This window comes from Hypanus sabinus, chromosome 3, assembly GCF_030144855.1.
Source record: "Hypanus sabinus isolate sHypSab1 chromosome 3, sHypSab1.hap1, whole genome shotgun sequence".
Lineage (NCBI taxonomy): Eukaryota > Metazoa > Chordata > Chondrichthyes > Myliobatiformes > Dasyatidae > Hypanus > Hypanus sabinus.
In genome coordinates, this window is record NC_082708.1 from 133,364,225 (window position 1) to 133,380,593 (window position 16,369).

A 16,369-nucleotide genomic window follows, 5' to 3' on the forward strand; every position below is an offset into this window, starting at 1 on the left:
TAGAGGGGCTATGAATTCTTATGAATTCATTGAAAGGTGATCCTCCAATATTCTACATCAACAAATTGGGTGAGTTTGTAAGGTCATATATTGTACCTGAGGAAAGTTAGCATAGTAGTTATAGAACATAGAATAGTACAGCATATTACAGGCCCTTCGGCCCACAATGTGCCGACCCTCAAACCCTGCCTCCCATATAACCCCCCACCTTAAATTCCTCCATATACCTGTCTTGTAGTCTCTTAAACTTCATTAATGTATCTGACTCAGGCAGTGCATTCCACGCACCAACCACGCTCTGAGTGGAAAACCTTCCTCTAATATCCCCCTTGAACTTCCCTCCCCTTACCTTAATGCCAAGTCTTCTTGTACTGAGCAGTGGTGCCCTGGGGAAGAGGCACTGGTTGTCCACTCTATCTGTTCCTCTTAGTATCTTGTACACCTCTATCACATCTCCTCTCATCCTCCTTCTCTCCAAAGAGTAAAGCCCTAGCTCCCTTAATCTCTGATCATAATCCATACTCTCTAAACCAGGCAGCATCCTGGTAAATCTCCTCTCTACCCTTTCCAATGCTTCCACATCCTTCCTATAGTGAGGCAACCAGAACTGGACACAGTACTCCAAGTGTGGCCTAACCAGAGTTTTATAGAGCTGCTTCATTACATCACGTCTCTTAAACTCTATCCCTCGACTTATGAAAGCTAACACCCCTTAAGCTTTCTTAACTACCCTATCTACCTGTGAGGCAACTTTCAGGGATCTGTGGACGTGTACCCCCAGATCCCTCTGCTCCTCCACACTACCAAGTATCCTGCCATTTACTTTGTACTCTGCCTTGGAATTTGTCCTGCCAAAGTGTACCACCACACACTTCTCCGGGTTGAACTCCATCTGCCACTTCTGCATCCTATCAATGTCTCTCTGCAATCTTCGACAATCCTCTACACTATCTACAACACCACCAACCTTTGTGTCATCTGCAAACTTGCCAACCCACCCTTCTACTCTCACGTCCAGGTTGTTAATAAAAACCACAAAAAGTAGAGGTGCCAGAACAGATCCTTGTGGGACACCACCAGTCACAACCCTCCAATCTGAATGTACTCCCTCCACCATGACCCATTCTGAATCCACCTGGTCAAACATCCCTGGATCCCATGCCTTCTGATTTTCTGAATAAGCCTACCGTGTGGAACCTTGTCAAATGCCTTACTAAAATCCATGTAGATCACATCCACTGCACTACCCTCATCTATATGCCTGGTCACCTCCTCAAAGAACTCTATCAGGCTTGTTAGACACTATCTGCCCTTTACAAAGCCATACTGACTGTCCCTGATCAGACCATGATTCTCTAAATGCCTATAGATCCTATCTCTAAGAATCTTTTCCAACAGCTTTCCCACCACAGACGTAAGGCTCACTGCTCTATAATTACCCGGACTATCCCTACTACCTTTTTTGAACAAGGGGACAACATTCACCTCCCTCCAATCCTCTGGTACCATTCCTGTGGACAACGAGGACATAAAGTTCCTAGCCAGAGGCTCAGCAATCTCTTCCCTCACCTCGTGGAGCAGCCTGGGGAATATTCCATCAGGCCCCAGGGACTTATCCATCCTAATGTATTTTAACAACTCCAACACCTCCTCTCCCTTAATATCAACATGCTCCAGAACATCAACCTCACTCATATTGTCCTCACCGTCATCAAGTTCCCTCTCATTGGTGAATACCGAAGAGAAGTATTCATTGAGGACCTCGCTCACTTCCACAGCCTCCAGGCACATCTTCACACTTTTACCTCTAATCGGTCCTACCTTCACTCCTGTCATCCTTTTGCTTTTCACATAATTGTAGAATGCCTTGGGGTTTTCCTTTACCCTACTCGCCAAGGCCTCTCATGCCCCCTTCTTGCTCTTCTCAGCCCCTTCTTAAGCTCCTTTCTTGCTACCCGATATTCCTCAATAGACCCATCTGATCCTTGCTTTCTAAACCTCACGTATGCTGCCTTCTTCCACCTGACCAGATTTTCCACTTCACTTGTCACCCATGGTTCCTTCACCCTACCATTCTTTATCTTCCTCACCGGGACAAAATTATCCCTAACACCCTGCAAGAGATCCTAAACATTGACCACATGTCCATAGTACATTTCCCTGCAAAAACATCATCCCAGTTCACACCCGCAAGTTCTAGCCTTATAGCCTCATAATTTGCCCTTCCCCAATTAAAAATTTTCCTGTCCTCTCTGATTCTATCCTTTTCCATGATAATGCTAAAGGCCAGGGAGCGGTGATCACTGTCCCCCAAATGCTCACCCACTGACAGATCTGTGACCTGACCCGGTTCGTTACCTAGTACTAGATCTAGTATGGCATTCCCCCAGTTGGCCTGTCAACATACTGTGACAGGAATCCATCCTGGACACTCTTAACAAACTCTGCCCCATCTAAGCCCGTGGAACTAATAAAGTGCTAATCAATATTAGGGAAGTTAAAGTCACCCATGATAACAACCCTGTTATTTTTGCACCTTTTCAAAATCTGCCTCCCAATCTGCTCCTCGGTATCTCTGCTGCTATCGGTGCCTATAGAATACCCCCAGTAGAGTAACTGCTCCCTTCCTGTTTCTGACGTCCACCCACACTGACTCAAAAGAGGATCCAGCTACATCACCCACCCTTTCTGTAACTGTAATAGTATCCCTGACCAGTAATGCCACTCCTCCTCCCCTTTTCCCCCATCTCTATCCCTTTTAAAGTACTGAAATCCAGGAATATTGAGAATCCATTCCTGCCCTGGTACCAGCCAAGTCTCCGTAATGGCCACTACATCATAATTCCATGTATGTATCCAAGCTTTCAGTTCATCACCTTTGTTGCATTGAAGTACACACACTTAAGCCCTTCTGCCTTACTACCTTTACACCCTTTATTCTGCTTCTCTTTCCTCAAAGCCTCTCTATATGTTAGATCTGGCTTTACTCCATGCACTTCTTTCACTGCTCTATCCAGGTCCCATCCCCCTTGCAAATTAGTTTAAACCCTCCTGAACCATGCTAGCAAACGTACCTGCAAGGATATTGCCCCCCCTCGAGTTCAGGTGCAACCCATCCAATCTGTACTGGTCGCACCTTGCCCTGAAGAGATCCCAATGATCCAAAAATCTAAAACCCTGCCCCCTGCACCAACTCCTCAGCCACACATTCATCTGCCATCTCCTCCAATTCTTAGTTGCAAAGGTGATGAACATTCTTTTAGCCTCACAATTTTGGTTTTCTATTTTTGGTAAATTGTTCACAGGTTTGATAATTTTTCTTTTGATTTGATATATTGCACAATGTTTTATAGGTTCATTCAAAAGTTCCACTTCAACATACTTTAAATGTAGAAAATGAAACAGTAAAATGCAAAAGTTGTTGCGGGGCCAGGTCATTGTGTATATTTAAAGTGGAGTTTGATAGGTCTTGATTAGTCTGGGCCATAAAGGTCACAAGGAGAAGGTGGGAGATAGATAATAAACCAGCCATGATGGACTGGTGAAGTAGATTTGATGAGCTGAATGGCCTAATTTTGCTCCTATATCTTATAGTCTTCTGGTCTTACGAATTGTTGGAATTCACACTGTAATTTTGGGAGCAACTGCTTGACTAAAGGTTTGAGGTGATTGAGCAGGATTCTGGCAATTACTTTTTGTATGGCAAGTAGCAGAAAGTCTTTCAGGCTGCCAAAGCTGGACGGGCTATTTCTTGAAAGTGATCATGATTATACTGAGAAATCTTTGTGATTTCTTAGTATGCCCTCCTCTTTCCAGATGTGGGGAACAAAATGGATTGTGACTGAAGCTTCACTGCCCAATTTTAGAACTTTAAAGGGATGCTCTTAGCTTCATAAGTTTTCTTCCTTACTTGAGGTCAGATATAGATTTTTGAATATTTTATTCAGTAGAGGGCACGGCTGAACCAAATGGACTGTTGTTGATTTACATAACAAAGGTGAACACATGAAGAACAGGTTTGCAGTTGGAGAGACCTTTGAAGTGTTCCCTCAATTGAGTATGACTACCTTTCTGTCCTTGATAAGTTCTTCTCTATTCTAAGCCCTCAGTGAGTTGAGGTCTTGGGTGTTGGTGTTATCACTATCATTAACAGTGCTGAAGAACCTGTCAGTGAGTTGGTGGACTTTCTGCATACTTTCCAAGTACTAGTTATTCTTTATGTCATATTTTCTGCTGGACCTCAACCATCAAGTACCTGTAAAATCTGCACTGGTGGCTTTCTGGTGGAGTTTTCAATCCAGCAATGCAGTGTTGTAGCAGAAAATTAGCTCTTCAATCTCCTGGTTATTCTCACCAAACTTGAACAGGTTCTTTTTGATAGAGTCCCTTCGCAGGTGCCAAGTATGACTGAGCCTGTAGGCAGCCATACATTTGGTGTTGAGCTACAGGCTTGACACTATATGGCTCTGTTGGCTGGAAGTTAATGATTTCTCTCTGATGTGCTGCTTTTGTGGGGGCCCTTGAGACCTACAGCAATGATCTTGTTGTGACAGCATGTCTGTTGATGCTGATCTTTGGGGTTGCATTGATTGAAATTAGTCCAGCAATCATTAACACCTGTCAAGGCATTGATAATGTGGACAGCTTTGAGACCCTTTAATCAGCTGATGAAATGGGCTAACAGATGCTGATGTCCAGACCTGAGTGTGGTCTTGTGTTTGTACTCCATGCATTTTATTAAGAGAAAAAGCCTGTTAGAGAAGCCTTCTCTATTCCTTCCATACTGATTGTGCTTTGCCAGGTTGCATCTTTTCCCACCTTAATGTTACAGTTACCCAGCAGGTTACGTTTATCCCCTTTTGGATTTGGACCAAGATTTTTTCAAGGTTGGTATAAATATTTTCCTCGGCCTCGTCTGTAGCTTCCAGTCTTAGATGTTTGTGCAATGTGAAACTAATATTTAATTTGCTTCCTGGATTCTGAAACAAATTATGTGGTCTCTTTACTAATTGCCTAAATGTGTATTTTCTGGTAAGTATCTGGGTGGTTATGGAACATTCACTGGTTTTCTCAAAGCCTTCCACAATCTATTAGCACTGCATGACTTAGGTTTTTTTAATTGATCCAAATTCTAAGTTTGTATAACACATTGTTGGGTTTCTTTTTAATTAACGACTCCTTCCTTTCCGTCAGTTATTGAAGCTGACTTCACAGCTGCTTCTCTTGGCAACAGCAGCAGAGGCTTGCAGGATTCAGAGAGTTAGGCCAACACAAAGAGTCCCTTTATTTCGCCTTGCATTCTGTACTATCACAATGGTGTGCTCTTGCAGTGATTCTAGTCCACAGCTGACAGTCAGTCCCACTAATGCACCACGCTGATTTCTTTCGCTGCAAATCTGTTTCTGCACTCTGAATCTTATTTATTGACGGTAGGCAGTAAAGGCTGCTTGGTTTTTATGGTCTTTCTTTACTTTGTCAAAGGTCTCCTTAAGTTTCTCCAGGCCCCAGTTCTCCTTAATCAGTTTCAAGATTCCAGCCCCAGGTTTTTGAGGCTTCCATCTCAATCTTGCCCTCTGCCTCAGCCTGCAACCTTTTCCTTCCTCTGAACTTCTGACCCTTTCCCTAGCAGGCTTCTAGCTGCATTCTCCCCTTCAACCTAAATACTTGACATTTCTCTGTGTCATCAGCCCTTGACATCAGGCTTCTAACTTGCTTTTGTTCTTCAGAGTCTTGAAATCACTCCCTGACTGAGTGAAACGTATCAACACCTACCTGAGAAGTGACTTAGATCTGCTCCAATTTGCCTATTGGAGCAACAGATCCACAGCAGATGCCATCTCATTAGTTCTTTAATCAACCCTGGAATATTTGGACAGCAAAGATGCATAATTCAGGATGTTCTTTATTGACTCCCATTCAGTACCATCATCCTCTCAAAACTAGTCAATAAGCTCCTAGACCTTGGCTGCAATATTTCTTTGTGCAATTGGATCCTCGATTTCCTCACTTCCATTCAGTTTGGATTGGCAACAACACCTCCATGATTCCATCGGTCCAGATGCACCACAGGGCTGTGTGCTTACCCCCTGCTCTACTCACTTTACATGTATGACTGTGTGGCTAAGCACAGCTCCAATGCCATATTCAAGTTTGCTGTTAACACCACTGTCGTAGACCGTTAAAGGTAGTGATGAATCAACATATAGGAGGAAGATTGAAAATCTGGCTGAGTGGTGCCATAGCAATAACCTCTTATTCAATGTCAGCAAGACCAAAGAGCAGATTACTGACATAAGGAGAAGGAAACCAGAGGTCTATGAGCCAGTTCTCATCAGAGGATCAGCAGCTTTAAATTCTCTAGTGTTATTACTTTGGAGGACCTGTCCTGGGCCTAGCATGTAAGTGCAATTATGAAGAAAGCACATTTACACCTCTACTTACTTAAGATTTTGTGAAGATTCATTATGACATCTAAAACTTTGCCAAACTTTGCCAAAATGTGTGGTAGAGAATATATTGACTGGTTGCATCACAGCCAGTTATGGAAAAACCAAGGCCGTTGATCAGAAAATCCTACAAAAAGTGGTAGATGCAGTCGCCCAGTTCATCATAACTAAAGCCCTCCCCACCTTTGAGCACGTGTATATGAAGTGTCACAGGAAAGCAGCATCCATCATCATGCACCCACACCTGCCAGGCCATACTCTTTTCTTGCTGCTGCCATCAGGAAGAAAGTACAGGAGTCTCAGATTCAGAAACAGTTATTACCATGCAGCCATCATTCTCATCTCAGATGGAGTGCCAAACTGCTTGCTTTCATTGAGACACATGAGGTTGCAGATGCTGGAATCGGGAGTTCCAACCTGAAATGTCAACAATTCCTTCTTTCTCAGAGATGTTGCTCAACCCACCAGTTCCTCCAGCAGTTTGCTTTTTTCTCCTTATTTTCACACTCTGGCCTTTGCTTCTAAATTCCCAGGCTAGGGAAAACATCATAGATGCATTTATACTCCTTCGACATTGGCTAAAGGATATTGTATGTTTCAATAAGATCAGTTCTCATTATCTTAAACTCCAGAGAAGATGAGCCTGGTCTACCAAATCTTACCTCATAGGATGAATCCATCATCCCAGGGGTGTACACCTTTGCTGTACATCCTCTGATACAGATATATCTTCCTTCTGCAGGAAGACCAGATCTTTCTGTAACATTCCAGATATGCCCTAAATCATTTCAGTAAAATATATTTATCGTCGTATTGAAATCCTCTTGCATTAAAGGACAACATATATTTTGCCTTTTTAATTGCTTGCTGTACGTTTGGTGATTTGTGAAAGTGAATATCAGTTTCTTCTCAATACTAACAACATTCCATTTCATTTTCCTGCAAGCAAGCTTAAGTTATGAACATGAGTTGAGATTTTTTTTCTATTTTAAAATGTGCAAATAAAGTGGAAGATTGGAAGATATAAGGAGGAAAAATTAAATTAGATCAGCTCAAAGGAATATAAAACAGTGCAGCACAGCAACAGGCCCTTTGCCGCACAATGTTGTGCTGAAACACCCAGAAAGTAAATTTTAAAAAACCCAAAAGCTGATCCCTCCTACCTACACAATGTCCATATCGTTTCATCTTCGTCATATTCATGTGCCCATCTAAATGTCTCTTAAAAGCATCTGATGTATTTGCATCAGCCATCATACCAGGCAGTGCATTCCAGGGATCCATCACTCTCTGAGTAAAACACTTACCCCCCACATCCCCTTTGAACCTAACCCCTCTAACCTTCGATGCATGGCCTCTGGTGTTAGACATTTCTGCCCCAGAAAAAAGATACTCCCTGTCTGCTCTATCTCTGCCTCTCATAATCTTATAAGCCTTTGTCAGTTCTCCCCTCAGCCTCTGCCACTCCAAAGAAAACAACCCAAGTTTGAAGAAATCGGGACTGCCAGCTCCCTAAGATACGTAAGGAGGGTTCCGTCCTGAGGCCTACCATCAGAAGGATAGATTCTCCAACTTACTACCTCGCTAAGTATTCACTGACTGTGCTCTCTCCCTTTTTTGGGGGCTGTGAATAACACATCATGAATTTGATTGACTTAGTAATAACAATAACCAAAATCCAGCTGAACCCAGAGGACATAATGATCAGTTTCAATGTGGTGTCCCTGTTCACAAGAACTCCCATTGAGGACAGCTTGGTCCTCCTGCAGTCAAGGTTTGATAAGGGTACTGGTAGCCTTTTTTGAATACACCTTTACGTCGACGTACTTCCTCTATAAGGGGAACCACTATGCACAAACAGAGTGGCCAGTGGACTGCCCTTATCACCAGCTATTGTTAATTTCTACATGGAGCACTTTGAGGAGAGAGCTCTGAGTTCATCACCCCAAATGCTGCTTCAGATACATCGATGCCACCTTTGTAGTGTGGCCTCATGGACTCCAGGCAGTCCAACAGTTCCATGACCTTCTGAAAAGCATACATCCAAATATTCAATTTATGTTGGAGATGGAGAAGAATGGCTTCCTCTTTTTCCTGGACATTCTAATATGATGGAAACCAGATTGTAGCCTCAGGCATGGCGTCTATCAGAAAACCACTCACACGGACCTATACCTCAAGAATAACGGCCATCATCACACCTTGCAATGCAGAGTGGTTCTTTCTACTTTGATTAACCATGCAAAAACTAGTTCAGACTCAGAGAGTCTCCATGAGGAAATAAAATGATTACACCCAACATTCCTACAAGGTGAAGGAAAACAATTGGGCCCTTAAAAGGGCCTATGGAAAAACCAGAAAACCCAAGAAAGAGGAGAAACCTGTCACTACCACCAGTCTTCCCTATATTTCCACTGTTTCTGGAAGGATAACCAGTATCCTGAAGAGATACCAGATTAATACCATCCACAAACCCATAAGGAAGCTCAAAGCATAGCTTATGCCTGTCAAAGATGACCTGGGACTCAGGACAGCTGGAGTTTTTAGGATTCGTTGTGAATGTGGAGCAGCATGTTATCAGCCAGACAGGATGCATGGTGGAAACAGAAGGTGTATCGGTTTGGATGACCTGGAGAAATCAGCGGTAATAGAACACTGCATTCATAGGATTGACTTCAATGGCACAAAACTACTGTGCCATGCCAATGGCTTGTAGTGAAGGAAGCCATTGAAATGAAACTAGAGGAAAAGAATTTTAACAAGGACCAAGGTCTTGCTCTAAGTAAGGTCTAGAATTTAATTGTATACAAAGTGGGACAGTGGAAACCTGGTTGAATGAAGACTAACCAGTCGGGAGGGATGGACAACAGGGGTATAAGTACCACTAGACTAGACATGCCCAGGTATCATTCCTGATGAAGATGGCAAAGTTTGTTTTTGAAATGTTAGATGAAATTGATAACTACCCGGCTGGAAGCTGGAGAAAAGTTTATTCAAGGTTGTTCAGCCTCTCATGTTCTCTAAACCAGACAGCATCCTGGTAAACCTCCTCTGCAATGCCTGAACATCCCTCCTATAGTGGGATGGCCAGAATTGTATGCAATTCTCCAGATGTGGCTGAACGAGAGTTTCATAAAATTGCAACGTAACCTCTTGACTTTTTAACTTAATGCCTCAACTAACAAAAGCAAGCATTCCATAAGCTGTCTTAACCAACCTATCGATCTGTGTAACCTCTTTCATGGAGCTATGAACTTGTACCCCAAGATCTCCCTGCTCAGCAACACTGTTAAGGGTCTTGCCTTTAACAGTGTATTTTCTCCTTACCAAGGTGCAACACCTCACATGTATTTGGGTTAAACTCCATCTACCATTTCTTAGTCCATATCTGCAACTGAATTATATCACGCTGTATTCTTTGCCAGTCTTCTACACCATCCACGACTCTACCAATCTTGATACCATCTGCTCGAGTAAGTCCTTTCAACTAGTACCCTTTGTCTCTTACGTACAACCCTGTTCTGAATCCAAACAGCCAATTCGCCATGGACCCTATGCATCCTAATCTTCTGGATTAGCTTCACATGAGGGACTTTATCAAATGCCTTACTAAAATCCATGTAGGCATCATCCATTGCTCTGTCATCAGTCTCTCTCATCAGCTGGCCAAAAAAACTCAACCAAGTTGTTAAGGCACAACTTAAGCCTAATTAAGCCATGGGTTTCCAAATGGTCGTGTATCCTGAGGAGTTATGAAGAAAGATTGATCCATTTGGAATATAAGAATGGCTTTTCAAATCAATATGAGGTTAGTTAAAGACAGCAAGTATCTTTCTTTCTTTCTTTTTCAATCCTTTTATTAAATTTCATATATAAAAAAAAACAACACATAATAATGAACAGATTACAAATTCAATAAACTTGAAATTACATTAGTAATAGGATAATAATATCCTATTAAACATCAATCGACAAAAGGTACATAAATCAATCAAGTCTATATAAATATATATGAAAAAAAAACAAAAATAATCATCGAAAAAAGAAAAAAAAAATTGAAATTATATATGAGAAAAAATATATATTGAAAAAAAATACTAAACTAAACTAACATGGGCAATAATAGCACTTTATAAATATATAAAGGTGTCAAGAAAAGAACTCCGGAACTCCATACCTGAACAAGGATAAGTAGAGAAAAGGATCTGAAATAGGCCAAATTAATTCATATGAAAATGTCGAATAAATGGTCCCCAGGTTTCTTCAAATTTAATTGAAGAATCAAAGATAGTGCTTCTGATTTTTTCCAAACTCAAATAAGAAATGGTTTGGGAGAACCACTGAAATGTAGTAGGAGGATTTACTTCTTTCCAGTTTTGTAATATAGACCTTCTGGCAATTAATGTTACAAAGGCAATCATTCGTCTGATTGAAGGGGAAAGCTGATTGCCATCTTCATTTGGTATACCGAAAATTGCAGTAATAAAATGGGGTTGTAAATCGATATTCCATACTGAGGAAATGACATCAAAAATGTCCTTCCAATAGTTATGTAAAGTGGGACATGTCCAAAACATGTGGGTCAATGAAGCCACTTCTAAGTGACATCTGTCACATTGAGGATTAATATGCGAGTAAAATCGGGCAAGCTTATCTTTAGACATATAAGCTCTATGTACAATTTTAAATTGTATTAAAGCATGTTTAGCACAAATAGAAGAGGAATTAACCATTTATAAAATTTTTTCCCATTTATCTGTTGATATATTACATCGAAGTTCTTTTTCCCATTCTTGTCTAATTCTATCTGATATTTCTGGCTGTATCTTCATAATCATGTTATAAATAAAAGCTACTAATCCCTTCTGACAAGGATTAAAAGTAAAAATCAAATCTGAAAAATCCGATGGAGTTGAATTAGGAAAAGACGGAAGAATTTTATGTAAGAAATTTCTAATTTGTAAGTATCTAAAAAAATTAGATTTAGGTAATTCAAATTTGTTGGATAGTTGATCAAAAGACATCAAAATACCTTCAAAAAAAAGATCACGAAAACATTTTATACCTTTCCTTTTCCATATACTAAAAGCTTGATCTGTCAATGAAGGTTTGAAAAGAAAATTACATAAAATAGGGCTGTCCAAAGCAAAGTTTTTCAGATTAAAGAATTTGCGAAATTTAAACCAAATTCGTAGTGTATGTTTAACAACAGGGTTAGATATCTGTTTATTGAATTTGGCTAAATCAATAGGAAGAAAAGAACCAAGAACGGAAAATATAGAATATCCCTTAACCTCACTACATTCCAAATTTACCCACTGTGGGCACACAGGTGAATCCAAATCTAGTTTCCAGTACATTAGGTTACGAATATTATTCACCCAATAATAAAATCTAAAGTTAGGTAAAGCTAGACCACCATCTTTTTTAGACTTTTGTAATTGCCGTTTGCTTAACCTAGCAAGTATCTTTAGAAGTTCACTATCCAATTCATCTTCCTATCTGTTGATACTCAGACTTTCAGTGGGTAATCATTGAGTCTAAACATTGGGCAGTATCCAACACTAGCACATGTCTTAAGCGTTATTAAGCCAATGCTTGTTCTGTGGATACATCTATAACACTGAATATTGTGGCTAAGTTGCTGCTTTTTGGTGGGAGTAAGAAGATAAAAAAGGGAAATTGCCAACCGATAAAGTAGTAGCGTTGAGTTGAGGTCCTCCAGTGGTCAGGGTCGACCATGGATGTTGAATCCTAGCTGTTATATACAAGCCAGGACAGTAGGATATGGAAAACAAGCTGTTGCCCATGCAGCAGGCTCCCCCTCTCCACGCAGCTGATGAATCCAAAGGAACAGGAGAGACTGATACATTTTGGCAGGAGTTGACAGTCAGCATTGAGGCTATTTGAGACGCAAGCTATTGGGAGTATTTAATAGGTAGTGGGGGCTTACCTCCACTATCCGCATCTCTGGCGATGACAACCTTAACGAACCAATGAAATAGTACAAAGGTCTTTATTACAAATCCATTTAGTAGCTTTATGTAAAATAATAAAGAAGTGTGAATGCAATTAAAATTTGTAACATTCTTTCATTTCTGTTTAAAGATGTGCTGTAATTGGCTGCAAACGAGATCTGCCGCTGATACTGAATGAAGGTTGAAGGTTGCTGACCTCAGAGTGTGGCAGGTTAAACAAAAAGAGCAAATATAAACCTCGAGAAAGCAAAAGTCAACTTAAACTGCTGAGAAAGCGGCAATGAATATGGCAGCGACATTTTCTGTAAGTGTTTTAATAGAATCAAGTTAATGGCTTGTGCATTCACAGGTAGTAATTAAGACCAGCAAAAGACACTACTTCGGAGACTCTGTGCAATTGGAATGCTTTATTTGTTGAACTTTAGTTGTATATAATCAGCCGTAAATGGTAACTTTTAAAAATTATAATGTGGTCACTAAAGTGTACTGCTAACACTGAAATAGTTTTGTTTCAACTGGAGATAAGGTGCAGAATAGTGTCTTTCAAACCAGAATTAAAATTATATCTTGATATTAGATTTAGTTAAAATATTTTATATGTAATCATTGTAAATTTATATATATATATACAGTGGCATGCAGCAGTTTGGGCACCCCGGTCAAAATTTCTGTTACTGTGAATAGTTAAGTGAATAGAAGATGAACTGATTCCAAAAGTCATAAAGTTAAAGATGAGACACTCTTTTCAACATTTTAAGCAAGATTAGTGTATTATTTTTGTTTTGTACAATTTTAGAGTGGAAAAATAGGAAAGGAGCGCCATGCAAAAGTTTGGGCACCCCAAGAGATTTGAGCTCTCAGATAACTTAGACTTTAAGTTATCAGACCTTAGTCTCAGACCATAATCAGCTTGTTAGGACTATGGCTTGTTCACAGTCATCATTAGGAAAGGCCAGGTGATGCAAATTTCAAAGCTTTATAAATACCCTGACTCCTCAAACTTTGTCCCAAAAATCAGCAGCCAAGGGCTCCTCTAAGCAGCTGCCTAGCACTCTGAAAATTAAAATAAATGATGCCCACAAAGCAGGAGAAGGCAAGAAGATTGCAAAGCATTTTCAGGTAGCCGTTTCCTCAGTTCGTAATGTAATTAAGAAATGGCAGTTAACAGGAATGGTGGGGTTCAAGTTGAGGTCTGGAAGACCAAGAAAACTTTCTGAAAGAACTGCTCATAGGATTGCTAGAAAGGCCCCCGTTTGACTGCAAAAGACCTTCAGGAAGATTTAGCAGACTCTGGAGTGGTGGTGCACTGTTCTGCTGTGCAGCGACATCTGCACAAATATGACCTTCATGGAAGTCATCAGAAGAAAACCTTTTCTGTGTCCTCACCACAAAATTCAGCGTCAGAAGTTTGCAAAGGAACATCTAAACAAGCCTGATGCATTTTGGAAACAAGTCCTGTGGACTGATTAATTTAAATAGAACTTTTGGCCACAATGAGCAAAGGTATATTTGGAGAAAAAAGGGTGCAGAATTTCATGAAAAGAGCACCTCGCCAACTGTTAAGCATGGGGGTGGATCGATCATGCTTTGGGCTTGTGTTGCAGCCAGTGGCATGGGGAACATTTCACTGGTAGAGGGAAGAATTAATTCATTTAAATACCAGCAAATTCTGGAAGCAAACATCATACTGTCTGTGAAAAAGCTGAAGATGAAAAGAGGATGGCTTCTACAACAGGATGATGATCCTAAGCATACCTCAAAATCCACTATGGAGTACCTAAAGAGGCGCAAGCTGAAGGTTTTGCCATGGCCCTCACAGTCCCCCGACCTAGACATCATTGAAAATTTGTGGATAGACCTCAAAAGAGCAGTGCATGCAAGACGGCCCAAGAATCTCATCGAACTAGAAGCCTTTTGCAAGGAAGAATGAATGAAAATCCCCCAAACAAGAATTGAAAGACTCTTAGCTGGCTACAGAAAGTGTTTACAAGCTGTGATACTTGCTGAAGGGGGTGTTACTGAGTACTGACCATGCAGGGTGTCCAAACTTTTGCTCCGGGCCCTTTTCCTTTTTTGTTATTTTGAAAGAAATGTGTCATTTTTAACTTTATGCCTTTTGGAAATCAGGTCATCTTTTACTCACTTAGCTAGTCACAGTAACAGAAATTTTGTCCGTGGTGCCCAAACTTTTGCATGCCATTGTATATATTTTAAGCCAGTGGTGTACATTAGTCATAACAAACTGAATGATTTAAAGATAATTATTGGATTGTAGATCATTGCTTTGAAGTATATTCTGTTCTTGCTGTTGTACCTTTTTTTTAAAAAAAAAGATCAAGAATAGAACAAATTAACAATTGCCATATACAAGTCCACCCCAGGTTACAAAAGAGTTCCATTTCTGAGAACTGTTTGTAATCTGAACAGTTTGTAGATGGGAAATGCAGCCACCTGCCAATGTACTTCGGTGCAAATGTGGGCCAACCTAAAATTCTTGTGTTGCTAAATCACATCATTTAACTCAACCATTTAGATGCAGCCATGAACCAAGCTCCAATGCAGCAAAAGATAACTGGCATCCCCATGCTGCCAGTGTCTCAGACACTTGTTCATATATATGGGTTGTACAAGCTTTGGGGAGTTTGTAATCTGGGCAGGACCTGTAATGAAAAGAATTACTAAAATAAAAGCTCAAAATGCATATGGAGTTTACTACAAATTCTTTGCACTAAATTTTCTCTTTTGCAGCCTCTAACTGGTGTGGAGATTGAACCTCCTCCTGAAACTCTGAAAGTAGAATTCCAAACCCTTTTGACATCAGAAGCAATCCAGTTCCTTGCAGAATTGGTTTCTACTTTTGATGAAGATGTTGAGGAGGTATGTTTATCTTGGAGAATGGGACAATTCAAATATTTTTTTTCACAAATTTTATAATCACCTTCATATTAGATTGTTTGATGCAAATTAAGTTTTATTTCTCCAATAAGAAGAATTTAATAAATTTATTGTAAACATCCAAACATATTCTTAACTTTGTAGTAGAACATAGGAAGCAAACATCTGCCTCTCCAAACCTCTAATCACTTTTTTATTCTACTAAACACAGTTTCATTCTATGTAACTATCTTCTGACCAGTTATTTTAGTTACTGTTAGGATTGTTGGGCACTAGTAAATTAAAATGAGGCACAGATGCATTATATCTGAAGCTTTATGATATGAGTGTACCATGGAATGTAAATTCTGCATAGAAAGGTAATAGATTTTAAAATTATAAATTAACCAGCCTGTAAATAAGATGGACTTTCATAACTATTGGTAATAGATTAACTCAGCTGGAATGTTGTTGCAATGCTAACAGCTTTAGATTGTTCTCATGAATGCAACCTGTGTCAGTCTTTAACAGCAGTACTTTGTAAAAATGTAAAAACTGGAGAGCATAAAAAACAAGAAATGCATATATTAAAGGAGCAGAAAGGATGACTTTATAAGTTGGTATGCAGCACTCCATGCCCATGCACAAAGAGTTAGAGTGGTGGAAAAAACAGTGACAACAGCCCTTTATTGTATATATTGGCATACTTCCACAACAGATTGTTTTGTGATGATCTTGGAAGATCTAAGATGTTGTGGATTTATTACATTTCAGATCCATCATGATCATCCTTTGGAGACTGGCATCAGAATCAGGTGTAATATCACTGGCGTATATTGTGAAATTTGTTGTTTTGCAATAGCAGTACATTACAATACACAAAAAACTATAATTTACAATAAGACTACACACACTCAAAATTAAATTGAATAAGTAGTTCAATGAGAGAAGGAAAGTACTGAGGAAGTGTTCATGGGTTCATTGTCCATTCAGAAATCTGATGGTGGAGAGGAAGAAGCTATTCCTGAAACTTTGAGTGTGTGTCTTCAGGCTCCTTTACCTCTTCCTTGT

The 16,369-nt window shown here is 40.1% G+C and overlaps 1 protein-coding gene across 1 annotated transcript in view; it reads left to right on the plus strand.

The window, feature by feature from the left end:
* ugl (ureidoglycolate lyase) overlaps nucleotides 1-16,369 on the plus strand; it is a 62,670-nt gene that overhangs the window by 10,110 nt on the left and 36,191 nt on the right. Inside the window, exons 2-3 of the mRNA XM_059965185.1 lie at nucleotides 12,555-12,728; nucleotides 15,173-15,301. Coding sequence (XP_059821168.1) covers nucleotides 12,705-12,728; nucleotides 15,173-15,301 — 153 coding nt within the window. The 5' untranslated portion in view covers nucleotides 12,555-12,704. The remainder of the gene's footprint in view (nucleotides 1-12,554; nucleotides 12,729-15,172; nucleotides 15,302-16,369) is intronic.